At 38.6% G+C, this 20904-nt stretch overlaps 1 protein-coding gene across 1 annotated transcript in view; it reads left to right on the plus strand.

Moving 5' to 3' along the window:
* DNAAF6 (dynein axonemal assembly factor 6) overlaps window positions 1-13214 on the plus strand; it is a 140273-nt gene extending 127059 nt beyond the window's left edge. Inside the window, exon 7 of the mRNA XM_058291303.2 lies at window positions 12268-13214. Coding sequence (XP_058147286.1) covers window positions 12268-12397 — 130 coding nt within the window. The 3' untranslated portion in view covers window positions 12398-13214. The remainder of the gene's footprint in view (window positions 1-12267) is intronic.
* The last annotated feature ends 7690 nt before the right edge of the window (window positions 13215-20904 follow it).

The following is a 20904-nucleotide window of genomic DNA, read 5'->3' on the forward strand; positions in this document are numbered from 1 at the left end:
AGTTTATTGATATTTACATCTACTTTCTTTAATTTCTAACTTTGATATCCTGGAATATGATGTTTACTCCCCACTTCAAAAAATATTAAAGTAGGGCATTCTATTTATGTCTCTACAAGGCTGAACAAGTGAAATTGTTTTAACTGAATTGACAAATCCTATTAAACCAATCCATAGCATTATAACTATCAATAAAACTTAGATCAAAATATTAACAAATAGTTCCTGAGTGTGATGGAGTTGGACTCAGATGTGATCTTTCTACACATGCCTCTTCTGTCCCTTTTACTGGACCGGTAGTTGGTGCTGGGGTTGGTGTATACTCAGGAGACCTGAATCTCTGGACTGTCCATGTGACAGCCAGGCCCTGAGCCTCAGCAGATTTGCAACTCCTATGCTCTGGTTTATTGGGCGCACCCTGGCCAGCTAAAAGGGAGGTGAAGAAGGTCAACCAGGAAGCCAAGAGTGCCTGCATCGGCAAGCAGGAGAATTGCATCCATCATCCACGTGGAATCTAAGCCCCCTCTCGATACAGAGGTGGAGTGGACATAACCATCCCAGGGTCCACAGGATTGAGGAATAGAGTATGGATTAGAGTGAACTTACTGATATTCTACTATGGAACTGTTGTGATTAGTAATGGAAATAATTGTAGCATTGATGTGGAGAAAGTGGCCATGGTAGCTGCTGAGAGTAGGGAGAGGGAAGAAGAGATATGATGTGGGGGCATTTTCAGGACTTGGAGTTGTTCTGGGTGGTACTGCAGGGACAGATGCTGAACATTGTATGTCCTGTCATGGCCCACTGGGTGGACTGGGGGAGAGTATAAACTACAGTGTAAACCATTATCCATGTGGTGCAGCAGTGCTCCAAAGTGTATTCATCAAATGCAGTGAATGTCCCATGATGATGAAAGAGGTTGTTGATGTAGGAGGAGTAGGGTGAGGAGGGCGTGGGGTATGTGGGGACATCTTGTATTTTTTGAATGTAATATTTTTTAAAAAATAAAGAGAAAAAAATTAAACAGAAACTAAGAGAGTATGCCAACAAGAAACCTGCCCTTCAAGAAGTAATAAAGGGAGTTCTGCATGAGGAAAGAAAAAAACAGGAGAGACAGAGTTGGAGGAGAGTGTAAGAACAACTAAAAAGACAAAAAGACAAATAAAAACAACATATGACCTTAACAAAAAAATCCAAAGAAAATATTGCTAATGTAAGTAATGCTTAGGGAGTAAAAAAACTGAATGTTAATGGATTAAACTCGCCTGTCAAGAGACACAGATTGGCAGAATGGATAAGAAAATATGACCCTTCTATATGCTGTCTACAAGAAACCCACCTTAGACCCAGGGATTTAAAGAAGCTGATAGAACGGCTGGAAAATAATCTTGCAAGCAAACAATAACCAAAAAAGGGCAGGGGTAGATATCCTAATATTGGACAAAATAGACTTTAAATGCAAAATTATTGTGAGAGACACAGAGGTACACTACATGTTAGTAAAAAGGGTAATCTTTCAAGAACAGAAAACAATCATAAATGTTTATGAAACTAATCAGGGTGCCTCCAAATATGTGAGACAAACACTGGAAAAATTAAATGAAGGAATAGAAGCCTCTACAATTATAATAGAGGACTTTAATACACCACTATCACCATTAGACAGAACATCTCAAAAGATAATCAATAAAGAAACAAAGACTTTGAATAATATGTTAGAGAATCTGGACCTAATAGACATATACAAAACACTACACCAAATACAGCAGGATATACATTTTTCTCAAGTGCACATGGTTAATTCTCCCAGATAGACCACAAGCTAGGGCACAGAGAAAGTCTCAATGAATTCAGAAAGATTGAAATCATACACAATAATTTCTCTAACCACAGTGGAATGAAGCTGGAAATTTCCAAAGGCCAGAGGACCAGATTAGACACAAAGGCATGGAAGTAAAGCAACACATTTAAACAGTGAGTAAAGGAGGAAATCTCAAAAGAAATCAGTAACTACCTTGAAACCAATGAAAATGACAACACAAAACATCAAAACTTATGGAACGCTGCAAATGCTCTACTGAGAGGGAAATTCATAGCCATAAATTCATACATCAAAAAGGAAGAAAGAGCTAAAATCAAAGCTCTAACTGCAGACTTGGAGGAATTAGTAAAAACCACCACCACAACAACAAACTAACCCCAAAGAAAGAAGAAAGAAATAACAAAGATCAGAGCAGAACTAAATCAAATAGAAAATAAGAATGCACTAGAGGGAAGCAGACTTGGCCCAGTGGATAGGGCGTCCGTCTACCACATGGGAGGTCCACGGTTCAAACCCCGGGCCTCCTTGACCTGTGTGGAGCTGGCTCACATGGAGTGCTGATGTGCACAGGGAGTGTTGCACCATGCAGGGGTGCCCCCATGTAGGGGAGTCCCATGCTCAAGGAGTGCACTCTGTAAGGATAGCCACCCAGCATGAAAGAAAAGTCAGCCTGCCCAAGAATGACACCACACACATGGAGAACTGACACAGCAAGATGACACAACAAAAAGAATCAGAGATTCCTGTGCCACTGACAACAACAGAAGTGGACAAAAGAAGAACACAAAGCAAATGGGCACAGAGAACAGAGAACTGGGGCAGGGGAGGAAGGGGAGAGAAACAAATTTAAAAAAATAAATCTTTAAAAAAATAGAATGCACTAGAAAAAATAAACAAAACAAAGAGGTTGTTCTTTGTGATGATCAATAAAATTGACAAACCCTTAGCTAGACTAACAAAGAAAAAAGAGAGAAGATGGAAAAACACAAAATCAGAAATGAGAAAGGGGAAATAACCACTAAACAAAATAAATAAAGACTATCATAAAAGGATACTTTGAAAAACTATATGCCTAGTAAAAGGAAAATTTAGCGGAAATGGACAAATTCCTAGAAACACATAATCAGCCTACATTGATGAAAGAAGAAATTAATGATCTCAACAAATCAATCACGAGTAAAGAGAATCAATTATTGAAAACCTCCCAACTAAGAAGAGCCCTGGGCCAGACAGATTCACCACAGGTGAATTCTACCAAACATTCTAGAAAGAACTAACACAAATCTTGCTTACATTCTTCCAAAAAATTGAAATAGTAGGAACATTGCCTAACTCATTCTATGATGCCAGAATTACCCTAATATCAAAGCCAAACAAAGACACCACAAGCAAGGAAAATTACAGACCAATCTCTCTAATGAACATAGACATGAAAATCCTCAACAAAATACTTGCTAATCATATTCAACAACACATCAAATGAAGCATACACCATGATGAAGTGGATTTCATCCCTGGTGTGCAAGGATGGTTCAACATAAGTAAATCAATCAATGTGATAGACCACATAAACAGATCGAAGGAAAAATCACATTACCATATCTATAGATGCAGAAAAAGCATTTGACAAAATATAGCACCCTTTCCTGATAAAAACACTGCAAAAGGTAGGAATAGAAGGAAACTTTCTGAACATGATAAAGGGTATATATGAAAGACCCACAGCTAACATCATTTACAATGGTGAAATCCTGAAATCTTTCCCTCAGGAACAAGACAAGGATGCCCACTATCACCCCTTCTACTTAATATTGTGTTACAAGTACTTGCTTGAGTGCTGACACAAGAACCAGATATAAAAGGCATCCAAACTGGAAAGGAAAAAGTCAAAATATCAATATTTGCCGATGACACGATCCTATACATAGAAAACCCTAAGACATCTTCAACAAAACTCTAGAACTTATAAATGACTTCAGTAAAGTGGCAGGTTATAAGATCAATGCACAAAAATCATAGCATTTCAGTACACCAATAATGAGCATTCTGAAAGGAAATCAAGAAAAAAAAATACCACTTACAATAATAAATTTAAAAAAATACCTAGTGATAAATTTAACTAAAGATGTAAAAGACTTCTACACAGAAAACTACACAGCACTGTTAAAGGAAATCAAAGAAGTCTTAAATAAATGGAGGAATATTCCCTATTCATGGATAGGAAGACTAAATAATGCCAAGATGTCTATAATACCCAAAATTATCTACATTTTTAATGCAAACCAAATAAAAATCAGCACTGCATTTTTTTTTACTGGACTGGAGAAACTAACTATGAAATTTATTTGGAAGGAAAAGAGTACCCAAATTGCCAAAGACATACTGAAAAAGAAAAATGAAATCAGGAGAATCACACTTCAAGACGTTAAAACATACTACAAAGCTATAGTATTTAAAACGGCATGGTATTGGAACAAGGATAGAAATACTGACCAATTAAACCTAATTGAGAGTTCTGATATAGATCATCGCATACACACTCATCTGATATTTGACAAGGCCACCAACTGGGAGAGAATGGCCTCTTCAACAAATGGTGCTTGGAGAATTGGACATCCTTATGCAAAAGAATGAGAGAGGATTGCCATCTCATACCTTATACAAAAATTAACTCAAGATGGATCAAAAGCCTAAATATAAGAGTCAAGACCATAAAGACCTTGGAAGACTATGTAGGGAAGCATCCACAAGACCTTTTAATAGGAAATGACTTCAAGAATTTCACACCCAAAGCAGAAACAGCAAAAGAAAAAATAGATAAATGGGATTTCTTCAAAATTAAAGCTTTTTGCACCTCAAAGGAGTTTATCAAGAAAGTGAAAAGACACCCAACCCAGTAGGAGAAAATATTTGGTAACCATACATCTGATAGGAGACTAATATCCAACAATATAAGGAAATCCTATAACTGGAAAATAAAAAGACAAACAACCCATTTAAAAAATGGGCAAGAGATTTAAGCAGACTCTTCTCCCAAGAAGAAATACAAATGGCTAAAAAGCACCTGAAAAGATTCTCAAAATTGCTAGCTATTAGGGAAATGCAAATCAAAACTACAATGAGATAGCTTCTTCCACCCATTAAACTGGCAGCTATTAAAAAAAAGCAGAGGACTACAAGTGCTGAAGAGGATGTGGAGGAATGGGAAACCTCATCCACTGCTGATGGTAATGTAGAAGGATCCAGCCATTGTGGAGGACAGTTCGGCAGATCCTCAAAAAACTACCTATAGATTTGCCATATGACCCAGCAATTCCACTGCTGGGTATATACCCAGAAGAACTGAAAACAAGGACATGAACCAGTATATGCACACCAATGTTCATAGTGGCATTATTCACTATTGCCAAAGTTTGGAAACAACCCAATGCCCATCAACAGATGAATGAATAAACAAAATGTGGTATATACATACAATGAAATACTGCTCAGCTGTAAGAAGGAATACAGTACTAACACATGGTATAACATCGATGAATCTTGAGAACCTCATGTTGAGCGAAGCAAGCCAGGCATTGAAGGACAAACACTACATGACCTTCTGATATGAATTAAGAAAATCAAGCTGTCTTAGAGACCTATAGAATGAACAATATGCTTACATGAAATAGGGGGTAGAAGAAGGTTGTGAAGTGACACCTACATGAATGAAATCTATGATAAAGTGGAGGTAGGTAGCTGTGCAGTGATAGGATAAGGTAGGGGCATACGGATAATATTGGCTGGGGCTTTGAGTTGGACTAGGGTTGGGAGGATGGGTCATGTGGTCCAGGGAATTGGGGGGACAGTTTGGCATGAGCAGGTGAACACAGGAGACTGTCAGGTATGTGGCTGAAACTGTAATGTTGAGAATACTCTTTGGAAAATAGAATAAGGAAGGGTTACTTGTTTAAGGTGTTTGATGAGGGTCTTCTGGCACAGGGTGCACCTGGGACAGGCTTCTATGGAGTGTGTCAGTGCTCATCTTGTCATAGTGTATTATCTCACTGGATGGAGACGGGAACGTGTTGTACCCCCATCGTGAGGAGGCCTGATGTTCTCAAACAGAGAAGAGTGTGTCTTTTGAGAGCATGGGTGGCTCCCTAAATGGGGGAGGACAGACTAGTGAGTCAAACCCTCAGCATTGTTGCAAATATCTGTGAATCTTGTCCTTCAAGTAGTGAAGCTTGGTTGTCACTGTGGGCCCTGAGGGGAGGGGGAGAGAAGAATAGAATAGATGGAAGTGGGGGTAACTGGGGGATCAATGGAAATGTTCTGCATGTTTGTGCAATGATGAATACAGATAATGTTAAATTTCACCAAAAGTTTATAAAAGTGTATAGTCTAAAATGTAAACCATAATGTAAACCAAAATGGAACCATGGTTAGTTGCTATGTTTCAATATCTGTACATCAGCTCTAACAAATACAACATCCACATGTAAATAGATCATGGTTAGGGAAGGGGGAAAATGGTTTGATGTTGGGTATATGGGAGTCCCCTCTATTGTATATGTGACTTTTCTGTGATCTAAAACTTTCTTGAAGACAAAATTAAAAGTTAAAAAAAATGGATGTAGACACTGCAGACAGAATGGAAGATATTGCCTTGCCACTGTACCTATGCAGCAACACCTATTACAATGATGAAAGGGAAAAAAGATGAAAACAAAGTTTTATGATTTTTTTCATTGTTTAATACCCCAATCTATTTTTTACTTTATTTTAGTTTTTTCTAAATTATTATGTATTCTATTTATAATCTTTAACCTATTATTACTATTTCCTTTTCCTTCTAATTGAATTTTGCAATATATTAGGCTTCATTTTGAAAGAAGTTTTGGATCACAAAGGGTTCAACCATGGCAGGAGAGGAGCACTGGTGTGGTGTGTCATTGATGGGGAATGCATGGGTGGGAGGGTTTTCTCCAGGTCATTTATATAGGATATATAATAATGTTCAGATATTCGTTGGATATTGTCGTAGTAGGTAGTGTTACACACAACAACTAAGGGAGTGCTGAGTTCCTAGGTGGGGGAGCTCTGTCGCATTCCGCAATGGAACAGCAACAATCCCACAAGTGCAAGGGCAAAGACCAGTGAAGAAGGATGGTCCAATAATCGCTTTTGATACTGATGGCTATGCTTATGAACTAGTGTGCTTGAAATTTCAACTAGGCCTAGAGATTCAGGGTGCATAAGAATTACCTCCCGAGAGCCTCCATGTTGCTCAAATGTGGCCACTCTGTAAGTCAAATTCATCATGTAAATGCACTACCTTCCCCCCAGCCTGGGACATGACTCCCAAGAATGAGCCTCCCTGGTGCCAAGGGATTATTGCCAATCACCAGGTGGTGATGCTACTAGAAAAAGACCTTGAAGAAAAGGGGAAATGGTAAAGACAAATGAGTATAAATGGCTAAGAGACTTCAAAATGAGTCAGGAGTTCATCAGAGGGGTCGTGCTTACCCCATCTCTCATCAGGATCCCAGAGACAGCCAAAGAAGGTACATCTCCAGGTGTTGGTGTTCCTGGGGGCTATGGAGACACACAGGTTCTTTGTTCATGGCAGATGGCTCTGGAGTTCAGTGCCTTGCCAGTGGGCCCTAATTTGGAATTTGTGCTCTTGAGTGTGATGAAGTTGGACTCAGATGTGACCTCTCTACACATGACACTTCTGTCACTTTTACTGAACCTGTGGTTGGCATTAGGGTTGGTGTATGCTCAGGATACTTGACTCTTTGGACTGTCCATGTGCAGTTGGACCCTGAACCTCAGCAGAGTTGCAACACCTACTCTCTGGATCATTGGACTTACCCAGGTCAGCTAACAGGGAGGAGGTGAGGATGGTCAATACCAGAGCAGGGAACTGAGAGTCTACAACTGCAAGCAGGAGACTCACATTCATCAGCCATGTGGGATCTAAGCCCCCTGTTGATTTAGCAGTGTTATAGACATCACCAATCCACCATCCTCCGGATTGAGGAATAAAATATGAATTAGAGTAGACTTACTGGTATTCTACTATAGAACAAGTGTGACTCTAGCAATGGAAGAAACTGTATCATTGATGTGGAGTCAGCAACTACGTGAGTTGCTGAGGATAGAGAGAAGAAGAGCTGTGATATGGGAGCATTTTCAGGACTTGGAGTTGTCCTTACTGATTTTGCAGGGTCAGATACAGGACATTATATATCCTGCCATAACCCACTGAATGGACTGGGGGAGAGTGTAAACTATAATCCATGTAGTATAGCGGTGCTCCAAAATATATTCAAGAAATGCAATGAATGTGCCACACTGATGAAAGAGGTTATTGATGTGGGAGGAATGGGATGGGGTGAGGAGTGGAGTATATGGGAGCCTCTTATACTTTTTAATGTAACATTTTTTGTGATCTATGTATCTTTAAAGTATATATATATAATTAAAAATTTGCTTAAAAATCATCCAATATATCCATAGTGTTCAATGAATGGTCTTCGATAATATTCAAAGATTTTTTTTTTGATCACTTCAATCAGTGGCCATGGACGTTGCTGAAGGCAGGGAGAGGGAAAGAAAGATATGATATTGGGGCATTTTCATGACTTGGCATTGTCCTCAGTGATATTGCAGGGACAGATGCAGGACATTATCTGCCATAATCCACTGAATGGACTTGGAGGGAGTGTGAACTACAATGTAAACTATAACCCATGCTGTGTAGCAATGCTCCAAAATGTACTCATCAAATGCATTGAATGTACAATATTAATGAATGAAGTTGTCAGTGTGGAAGGAGTAGGAGTGTGGGGAGTAGGGTATATGGGAATCTCTTATATTTATAATGTAACATTTTGCATGATCTATGTATCTCTAAAAAAAGATAAAAATAAAATGAAAAAAATTAAAACGTAGATATTTATCTGCGGTCACCCCTTGGGCTGAAGTGTGGTTTGCTGGCCTGGCGGGGGAGCAGCCGCGGTAGGCCAAGCCGCTGCCCCCATAATAGGGTGGTTGATCGGGCCCACCGCCACCCCTGAAGGAAGCTCGGCATGGGCGCAGAGTGCCCTCGGGTCTCCCCTTCTCGGCAGCCATGCTTCTGCGGCCGCCCCTCCTCCCGGATGGCGCCACACGATGCCTGTGGGGCGGCACCCTTCTTCTTCTTTCTCCCTGCGCAGGCGCAGGGCGGAAAATTCTAGTCTGCCCTTTTCCCCTCCCCGACAGCAGCAACAGCCAGGCGTGGGTGGAAAAATCCAGTCTGCCCTTTTCCCTCCCCCCGACAGCAGCAACAGCCAGGCGTGGGCGGGAAACTCAAGTCTGCCCTCCACCCCAGCAACAGCAGCCACCAATCCCTAAACCCTGCCCCTTCCCCCAGCAACAGCGACAGCCAGTCCCTAACCACCACCCCTCCCCCGTCCAGTACCGCCCACTGACCTTTCGCCGGCAGCCAATCAGAACAGGGCGTGGCTTTGACCAATCAGCCTTCCCCAGCCCCTATAAAACTGTTGCCTCTCCCTCAATAAAGTGGACTTGCGTGTTTACCTTGTCTCCGCGGTAGTTTTTCTGCCATGCGCCCTCCAGTCCTGAGAGCCCCCGACAAGGGCCTGGCCTCCCTTGTCCCCAGTTCGTCGCCTGCTTCTCCGGGCGACCCCTTCGTCGCCTGCTTCTCCGGGCGACCCCTTCGTCGCCGGCTTCGCCGGGCGACCCCGTCAGCCGAACCATGCAACCCCTGTGAGACCGACCCCTTGTCTGCTGCCGGACCGACCCCTCGTCCCAAGCGGGACCGACCCCTCATCCCAAGCTGGACCGACCCCTCGTCCGCAGCCAGACCCCACCTCTACCGACCGAGCAAGCCGCCGCATTTATCATTATATAATCAAAAGAAATAAAGCAGTTGACTGAATTCCTCTTTTCTTTTTTTATCCAACTGGTTGTTTTGGCATGTGTATTCATTCCCAACATGGAGTTGGTGGAAAGAAGGAAAAATAGGGGAAATTAGTTAATTTCCCAGAATCTCCTGATGTTTGTCTTCACATGAAGTTTCATATTTTTTTAAATGAATTCTAAGAATATAATAAATGTAGTCCTTCAAAGTGAGAATAAAAAACACATTCTAAAGACAAATACAAGTTTATTTTTGGTTGAGTGCTACTTCAGATTATTCACAGCTCTACTGTATTTCTTTAATTCAGATAATTGAAAGATGTCTGATGTTCGAAAAAAACTAATGTGAAAAAAGTTTTGTAGATGGAAGAGTGAATTGCTGCTCATGAGCTATTTAACACTTTCTTTGAAAACAGTTCATGTCGCCTACAGGAAACCTTAAAAAGTCCATGTCTGATTTTAACCCAGATATGTAAATCAAATCATTTATTAACTACATAAAATGTAAACTGCATTATGTGAATATGCATAGAAGAGGTTTCCTTTATTTAAATCTCTTATAAACAACATTGACTTAACTCTCTAATATAAATGTAAGTATGCAAGTCTCTGAACTGGGGTTAACTCTATGGGTAATTTTTGTTTTATTCTTTCACATATCATGTTTGCATTTAGATAATTTCTAATGAAAATCAACACAGGATTAACATTTGGTCAGTGTTTAATCTGTAATTCCTTAGTAAGCAAATATATTATCAAAGTAAAAGTAGCAAAATTGGGTTTAAATGTTTATTCATATTTTCTAATACTAATCTGTAGTAATATTTTTCAAAAGTCATTTTGTGTTGACATGGATATTTCCTTCTCATTTATTGATTTATTCACTCAAAAAACATTTATTAAGTCTTCTGCTAGACATTAAGAGAATACCAAGATACGATACCATCCTGTCCTTCAACATTGTACTTGGCTAAGTAAGTGTAGATTTTATTTAGTTTAAATATAAATATCTGTTTAGATATCAGACAGTAAAACAGACTAGATAAAAATATGTCCCTTCTCCTAAGAGCCTAAAGAGGTTTCACACTTTCTGTTCAAAATTTTGTATGTGAAGCCAATTACTAAGGACTAGATAGAAATGCAGGGATAGATGGATCATTCCAATAGCCACTAACTGTCTCTTTTGAATTTATTTCTCTCTGGGCAGAGAGGTGCACATTAGCATTGGAACTCCTTCCTCAGCTGATTTATATTTGTCTCTTAGTGCAATGAAGCTACCACAACTAAGCTCTGCTTTCGTTTTATAGTGAATATATTATCATTTATAGAGTAAGGGATAAAACAGATCTAACTCTTAGCATCACCTATATTAACACCTTTAAAAAGATGGACTCAATATTTTTGCACCCACGTTTTTTTGTTGTTGTTGTTTTGATTTGCCAAATGTTACAGGCTGCATACACTAAGAATATTTTCTAGTTCATTACTTCAGGTGGAGGGAGCTCTTCCTCCTACTCCAAATATAGAGGAATAGCACAAAGGTTTCAGAAAATTTCTCCTTTATGTTCCAGAAATTTGTAGCAAATACTTTTAATGAACCCAGTCTCCTGAACTTGGGTCTTTTCAAATGAGAAATAGGGAATTGATTTTCAAGTGTTTTGTTTTAAATACTAATTCTCTATTCAAGAACACAATACGTGCCCCTAAAAATACTGTATTCCTTTACTGATTTGGGTCTTATACCTTCTAGAAGAGCTTTTCTTTTCTGTACACTTTTTATAGAGATGCTCAGGCCTTCTCTACAGAGAATGAGAGGTAACAAGTGTTTCATGCATTTGATTTCCTTCAAATACCAGCATGTGCTGACCACATGCATAATTCAAATTCATAGCACTATGACAGAATTATAGGTATCTCATAATAGCAATGCATCTAAAGTATACAGCTATCCAGCAACTGAGCCATAAACCACAAAAAAAAAACAGTAATATATCATAGGGTATTTTTATCTATGTATAGTAGAAAGAACTATTTGCAAGCAGAGAGAAACACATTCCAGGCCTGAGTTTCAATAACTATACCTTGGTAGAGATTGAGAATAAAGTTATGTTAGCAGAAGTATTATATAGATCCATTCCAATTTTCAGATTCGTATTAGTCACTCACATTCCATCTACATATAAGCATGACTGTCAACAGATCAGACCAATCAACTTATATTGCAATGGTTCTACTTCTATGCACATAAACATTGCTTGAGACTATGGTTAAACAATGGAAAATTAATTTAGTTGAATTTAGAAAAAAAAGGAGTGGGAGAATTCAAAACAACTGTTGGATTTTGACGGGAAAAAACCTGGTGTATTTGTGTGATTTATGCTTATTTTTGATACAGTACTTAAACTATATAAATAATGTTTTTTGGTTTCTAACATTATTCTGATGGCATATTTTGCTTTCTATTGCTTTATTAAATATAACATGTTCTTGATATCATGTTATGAAACTGACTCTAGAATTTTGTTTTGTGTATTTAGGAAGCTGTTGCTCACCCTTCCCTATCCGGTGGAATGCAGTAGTGCCAAAGTTTTTTATATCCTAGAGACTGAGACTCTTGAAATCACTGTGGCTTTGAAAAGAGAGTTGGATTTTGTTAATTTTTTTTGAAACTGCATGAATAAGGAGGAAAAGAGGTAAAATGTCACTGGTAAAATTTTTTTTTAATTTAACTGGCCAAAGTTTTCTATATTCTCTTTATTATTCTGGCATATTTTGGACAGGGCCTGGATTCAATTCTAGTAATATTCTGATAATTTATAGTCCTTTGTATTACACTGTTAAGAAATATTGTTTTCTCATAATAATGAGCTATTCCATTTTTGGAGTGAGAGTGGGATAGAATATTTATAGGTTAATCAATTATATTACTACATGGTCAATTAAATAACTGAAATATGATCAAGAAATGATTGGTCCACTTATTTCAGTAGTCTGAAGAACTAAAGCTGATTAATTACATTATGATATAATCAGTGGCATTGCAATTGGCCATTATTATCTTCAAAAATGTTTATTTGGTTCCCTTTTCATTGATTTGAACAAACGATTATGTTCATTATTTAGGCACTCACTGTTGTTCTGGAATATACATATAACAAAGGATTGTAAAGAATTTAATGTAACCATACTACCACATATTTTATTTGAATAGGAAATACTCTTGAACACACTGGATGATTTGACTGCCTCAGTCCTGCTTTTAATGGTACTGAATTTATTTTTTGCCAGTTGAAATCCTTGACACTTATAAAGAATATAAAGAAAAGTGTGATGCATTTGCAAATCCTGTTCTCTCTCATTTCTTCTCCTTCTTCTTAATTACATATACCTAGTTTTGTGAATTATATCAATGCCCCCTGCCTCTTCTGTACTGTATTGCATAAGTTTCAGAATTGTTTATGAATAAACCATATTTTAAAGCTTGTGTGATTTTGCTTCACAAATCATTATAGAACCGTGGAGTTACGTGGGAGTAAATTTTGAGAAGAGATGAACAACTAAAAGATGGCTCTCACTTTTATGTGAACTGTTAAGAACATAAATCTTAAGTAGATGTTTTCTAGAGTTAATTATGTAGATACCTACCAAGCATCTAGTTTGGGACTAGATCAAATAGAAGGAAAAGACTGAGATTTTGGAAGAAATGGCTGTGTTAAAACAATACGCTCTTGTAGAGAATTTAAATTTCAAATTACTACCATGACTTTGTTTTGTAGAGTCAGGAATTGAGAGTGGGATTAATAGAAAGGAAGCTAGTTTATTTCAGAAATAAGTGCATTTGAAACCATGAGGTTGTAGGTTTAAAAGGTTGCCTCAGCAGAGTGGCGACTCCTACTCTCTCATTCATTGGTCTTACCCAGGTCAGCTAACAGGAAGGTGAAGATGGTCAACCACCACACCAGGGAATCAAGAATGCCTACAACTGTAAGCAGAGAAATTGCATCCATCATCCATATGGAACCTAAGCCCCCTCTTGACCTAGAGGTGGAGAGGGCACCACCATACCAGGGTCCACAGAATGAAGGAGTGTATGGACTAGAGTGGACTTACTGATATTCTACTATATAACTATTGTGACCAGTAATAGAAGAAATTTTAGCATCGAGGTGGAGAAAGTGGCCATAGTATTTGCTGAGGGCAGGGAGAGGGAAGTAGAGATGTGATGTGGGGCATTTTTGGGACTTTGAGTTGTCCTAAATGATATTTCAGGGTCAGATGCTGGACTTTATATATCTTGCCATAACCCACTGATTGTACTGGGGGACAGCGTGAACTACAGGGTAAATTATTATCTATGTAGTGCAGCAGTGCCACAAAATGTGTTCACTGAGTGCGAAGAGTTTGCCACAATGATTGGGGAGGTTTGTGGTGTGGGAGGAGTGGGGTGGGGGGAATGGGGGTAAATGGGAACCGCTTATATTTTTTAATGTAACATTTTTTTGTGTGATGTATATATCTTCAAAAAATGCAGTTTACAAAAATGATGGGGTGGGGGGTGGGGAGTGGGTTATATGGGAACCTCTTATGTTTTTAGATTTTTATTTTTTAAAATAAATAAAGTAGGAAAAAAATGGTTGCCCTACTTTGCTTTCATTCTGGTTTTAACATCTTTTTTAAGGATATATTTTAAGAATTTGAGATTCCACTCTAGGGTGTAAACTCCAGGACAAGCCTCAGCAGTGACCAATATTTTTCTTCTCTAGAGAGCAACAGTGAGTCAATCGAAAATGATCTCTTTTTCCTATGTACTAGCTCTAATTTCAAAGATAGTTATTATTATTATTCAAGCTGACTGAATGTGTACAAGATGTCCCTGGAAGAAAAGACAGAATATATTCAGGCCAACTTGAATTGAGCTTTAGTTATGTAGTTCTGTATCTATTATATAAGGCAACAGAGCTTCAAGAGCAATGAAATGTGATCCTGTAATTTATACCCATCTGAAAATCATCCTACTTCACTGTCCTTGTCCTCAGAAGTAAGAACTACTTGGCTTTTTTGTAGTTGTTTGGTTCTTAAACTAATTTATTGGACTTTCTTCCCTTAAAGAGGAATAGTCCACTAAAGCAAATATAGAAAAGAGAATACAAAGGGAAATTTATCCTGGCAGCATTTTTGCAAATATAGAAAAGAGAATACAAAGGGAAATTTATCCTGGCAGCATTTTTCAGTGAATTTTAGGCATTACCAGGAGGACTTGAAGTTATGACATATCATTAGTCTGTGTACACTTCTCAGGCGTGAACTTCTTTACTGAATATTTTGTTTCATAAATCTCCATTCGTTTTTTTTTTATTCATTCATTCATTCATTCCCTCACTTATGCTCATTGAACAAATATCCATTGAGCACCTACCACATACCTGTCACTATGTTAGGTGCTAGGGATATAGCAATGAGCAAATCATATGTGGTCCCTACACTTATGGAGTAGTTCAGCAAGGTAGACAAACAAGGACCAGTAAACACAAACATATATATTTTCAAGTTATTGTTAGTGCCATGAAGAAAGAGATTGGATGTTTTAAAATTATCAGAGGAATAAAACCTAATCTGGGGTACAGAAAAGGCTTCCCTATGGATTTAATATTTCAGCTGAAACATGAAGTATGATTAAGACCATTGACCATGAGGTGCAGCGATGCTCAGAGATGTATTCACCAAATGCAATGAATGTGTCCTGATGATGGAGGAGAATGTTGCTATGGGGGGAGTAGTGGGATGAGGGGGGTGGTGGGTACATGGGGACCTCATATTTTTTGAATGTAATATTTTAAAAAATGAATTCAAAAAATAAATAAGAAAAAAAAAAAAGACTTAACCAGGCAAAGAGGGTGTCAGGGAGAAGGGAGCAGCAAATGCGAAGACCCAAGATGGAAAAGCTTGGAGGGATCAAGGAAAAGAATGCCTGGTGGCTGGTGTAGAATGAGCCTTGGGAGAGTGAAAAGGTAAGGTTGGAAATGTAGGCTGGAGTGATGCCATGTAGAATCTTACAGTCCAAGGTAAGGAATTTGGATTTTTCTAAGTGCTTGCTTCCTGGGGAGAACAATTAGGAGACAATCACAGTAGCCTAGAAAGTTATTATTCTACAGGCTACCCAAATAGGAATTCATTGTTGTTTTTCTAATTAGAAAATATATATGCCCCACACAGGAAACTTTAACAATACAGAAAAGCTCTTTCAAAACAAAACAAAACAAAATGCCTGTTTAGGATGGAGGAATAAAATATGGATTAGAGTACACTTACTGGTATTCTACTATGAAACTACTGTGATTCTAGCAATGAAGAAACAGTATCATTAATGTGGAGACAGTGGGAGTGGGAGTTGCTGAGGGCAGGGAGAGGGAAGAAGAGGTGTGATGGTGGGGGCATTTTCAGGACTTGGAGTTGTCCTTACTGATGTTGCAGGGACAGATGCAGGATGTAATATATCCTGCCATAGCCCACTGAATGTACTGGGGGAGAGTGTAAACTACAATGTAAACTATAATCCATGAGGTGTAGCAGTGCTCCAAAATGTATTCACCAAATGCAGTGAATGTGCCACAATGATGAAAGAGGTTGTTGATGTGGGAGGTGTGGAGTGGGGTGGGGTGTGGGGTATATGAAAGCCTCTTATATTTTTTAGTGTAATATTTTTTGTGGTATCTTTTAAAAAGACAAATAAAAAGTAATAAATTAAAAAATGCCTGTTTAGTCAATTAACCATAAATAACCACTGTTTATATATTAGTGCCTTTTTCCAACCCTTTATTCCCACTGCATAACATACATATTATTTTCCCCCAAATGGAATGAGGACATTGCAGAAACTGGTTTTATAACCTACTTTCTTTCAATTTACAAATGTATTCTTTTATTATCTTTTGCTTCGTAATTCTAATTTTATTGCATGTGATAAGAGAGTATGATAACCAATCCACGTGTGTTTTCATTTCTTGGCTACTAAAATAAATATCATTCAATGGGTTGACTTAACAACAGGAATTTGTTGGCTCATGGTTTGAGAAATTAGAAGGCTTGCCTACTCCCGGGTTGGTATCTTCTGGCTGGCCAGCAATCTTTGGGGTTCCTTGACTTTTCCACCACATGGCAATGCACACTGCAGTCTTCTCCTTTCTCTTCCAGGTTCCATTGATTGCCAGCTTCTGGTTGCTCCCTTTGGCTTCTCTTTCCTGTCCCATTCCTTTACTTATAAGGACTTCAACCCTATTGGTTAAGGCTCATCCTCTTTCAGTTTGGACACACCTAAGCTAATAACATCTACAGAGGTCCTATTTAAAAATGGGTTAACACCCACATGCCAGGGGTTGGGCCTTTTGTGGGGGACATTTTTCAATCCCCAACACTGTGATTTGTAAAGAATGTGTATTCTGTAATTAATGGGTACAGAATTATGTATATGTTAATAAATTCAACTTTTTAAATTGTGTTGTACAAATACTCTATATCCTTGTTCAGTTTCTCCTCATAATCTTTTCCAATTTTGCTTTATGTATATTGAGGGTATATTTTTAGGTGCAGACAGATTTAGAACTATTATATCTCCTGGTGGGTTATTATTCTTTTTATCAATATGTTGTGACACATTTTTTTTCCTTTTTAAAAATTTTATTGCATTTTTTATGATACATAGATCACAAAAAATGTTACATTAAAAATATAAGAGGTTCCCATATCCCCCACCCCACTCCTTCCACATCAACAACCTCTTTCATCATTGTGGCACATTCATTGCATTTGGTGAATATATTTTGGAGTACTGCTGCACCACATGGATAATAATTTATATTGTAGTTTACACTTTTCCCCCAGTACATTCAGTGGGTTATGGCAGGACACTCTTTATCTCTAATAGATTTTGCTTTAAAATCTGTTTTTCTTAGTATTGACCTCACTACATCAACTTTGGTTAGTATTTCCTGGAGTATATTTTCCCATCATTTCCATGCTCTTATATTTTAGGTATGATTCTCATGAACAGCATATAGATAAATTTTGAAATTTTAAAATCCAAACAGGAATCTGTATTTAAATTACAAGTTTTAGTCCAATCGCATTAAATTTGATAGATAATGGAACGGGGGAATACAGAGGGCAATGTAGGTGTTCTGCATGATCCTGCAATGATGGATACAGGACATGTTAAATTTTATCAAAAATTTTATAAAAGTGTATGGTCTAAAGTATAAACCATATGTGAGCCATTAACCATGGTTGGTAGCTATGTATCAATATTGGTGCACCAGTTGTGGCAAGTGTACCATCCACATGTAAAAAGTTTGTTGATTCAAGAGCAGGGAAAGGGGAGAGGATGTTGGGTGTATGGGAGTCCCCTATATTCTGTATGTGACTTTACTGTGACCTAAAAATTATTTGAAGACAAAATGGAAAAAAAGTAGGACACTGGGGAAGAAATGGAAGAAAATCCCACTGTACATACAGGAAAACTGATATTACAGTGATGAACGGCAAAACAAGAAAAAAAATTTTTTTAAATATTTTTCATTATTTTCTAATACCCCAACTTTTAAAAAAAAATTTTGCCTCTAATTTTTAATATTACATTTAAAAAAATGAGGTTCCCATCTACCCCCCACTCTTCCCCCCATAACAACAATCTCCTCAATCATCATGAGACATTCATTGCATTTAGTGAATACATCTTTGAGCACTGCTGCACCTCATGGTCAATGGTCCAAACCATAGCCCACACTCTCCCACAGTCCACCCAGTGGGCCATGGGAGGACATACAATGTCTGGTAACTGTCCCTGAAGCACCACCCAGGACAATTCCAACCCCCGAAAATGCCCCTACATCACATCTCTTCCTCCCACTCCCTACCCCCAGCAGCCACCATGGCCACTTTCTCCACACCAATGCAACATTTTCTTCGATTACTAACCACAATAATTCATGAATAGAATATCAGTAAGTCCACTCTAATCCATACTCTATTCCTCCATTCTGTGGACCTTAGAATGGTTGTGTCCATACCACATCTACATCAAGAGGGGACTTAGATTCCACATGGATGCTGGATGCAATTCTCCTGCTTTCAGTTGTAGGCACCCTTGGCTCCCTACTGTGGTGGTTGACGTTCTTCACCTTGATGTTAGCTGAGTGGGGCAAGTCTAATAAACCAGAGTGTAGGAGCTGCAAGTCTGTTGAGGCCCAGGGCCTGGCTATCACATGGTCAGTCCAGAGATTCAGGTTCCCTGGGTATATGTTAAACCCCAGCACCAACTACAGTTATGGTAAAAGTAACAGAAGAGGCTTGTGAACAAAGACCACAACTGAGTCCAGCTCCATCACACAGAGACACAAACTCCGAAGTAGGGCTAACTGAGATGGCACGGAACTCCATCTGCCATGGCCATAGAACCTGCGGGTCTCTGTAGCCCTCAGAAGAACCAATACCCGGGGTTGTATCTACTTTATCTGTCTCTGGGACTCTGCTGAGGTGTGCATAAGGGCAACCCCTCTGATAATGTCCCGGCTCCTTTTGGAGACTCATAACCATATAAACTCATTTGTCCTTTCCATTTCCCCCTTGATTCAGGTCAAAAAGCATTTTTAACTCCTGGTTTTATATGTAGAATGAGATATTCTGCTGGTCCGAGTTGACCCTTTTATTCAAGGTCATTTTCTAGTTACATCATCAGCTGGTACTTGTCAGTAATCCCTCGGCACCATGGAGGCTCATCCCCGGGAGTCATGTCCCATGCGGGGGGGAAGGCAACACATTTACATGCTGAGAATGGCTTTGAGACTGGCCACATTTGAACAACACAGAGGCTTTCAGGAGGTAACTCTTAGGCACCCTGCAGCTCTAGGCCTTGTTCTTATTTCGGGTGCACAGGCTTACAAGCATAGTCATTAAGTATCAAGGGCTCATTGTTGGGCCTTCCTTCTTTTTTGGTCTTTGCCGTTGCATTTGAGGGATTGTTGCTGTTCCTTTAGGGACTGTGATAGAGCTCCCCTGGCTAGGAACTCAGCACTCCCTCAGTTTTTTTTTTTAAATTGTAACCACTATGAAAATATCCAAACAATTTTATATACCCTGGATATACGCCCTGGGGAACTCCCTGCCAACCATATGTCCCCTGTCAATAATATCCCACACCAGTATTCCTCCACTGCCATTGTTGAACCTCTCTGTGATTCAAAACTTCTTCAAAAATGAAGCCCAATATATTGCCAGGTTCCATTAATAGTGAAATGGAATATAGTGATGAGTTTAAAGGTTAGATATGGAATACATATTAATTTACAAAAATTAAGTTAAAAATAAAATGGGGTATCAAAAATTTAAAAATGCAAAAGCTTTGTTTTTGATGTTTTCCCTTCCATCGCTGCAAGTACTGTTGCCCTGTATGCAAATTGGAAAGGCAAGTTCTTCTGTCTTTTCCTCAATGTCTACGTCCTTTCTTTTTCTTTTTTTTCCCTAATTATTAAGCTTATCTTCTCAAAAGTTTTAGATCACAGTAATTCATATATACAATATACAGTACTCCCACATATCCAACATAAAACCCTTTTCCCTTCCACAGCAATAATCTTTGTACATGTTCATACTCTACTTACTGAAACTGATGTACAGATATTGAGACAATAGCTTTCAAACAAGGTAATATTTGGGTTTACATTGTGGTTTATATTTTAGACCAAACAATTTTCTAAATTTTTAGTTATCTTATGTTTTATATTATGATTTACCTATCAGCCCCTATACATTTTTAGTGTAATTTTACATGTCTTATATCCATCCTTGCGTAATCCTGTGGAACACTTCTATTGCCCACAGTTACATTGATTCCATCTATTCAATACCTCTTTCCCCCTCCCCTCAGAACCCACAGTGACAGACAATCTTCATTGGTTAAAGGGCCATGTTCAGAGATACTTGCGACAGTGTTGAGGGCTTGACCTGCTCAACTGCCCTAATGCATTGGGAGCCACCATTTCTCTCGAGAGATACAATTCCCTCTATTTGAGAACATCAGTCCTCCCCAGGATGTGGGTATACCTTCACTCTCATTATATGGGTCTCTATCCAATCGTGTAAACCACTATGGCAAAACCATGTAACCCACTATGGCACTAACA

The sequence above is a fragment of the Dasypus novemcinctus genome, chromosome X (genome assembly GCF_030445035.2).
Source record: "Dasypus novemcinctus isolate mDasNov1 chromosome X, mDasNov1.1.hap2, whole genome shotgun sequence".
Lineage (NCBI taxonomy): Eukaryota > Metazoa > Chordata > Mammalia > Cingulata > Dasypodidae > Dasypus > Dasypus novemcinctus.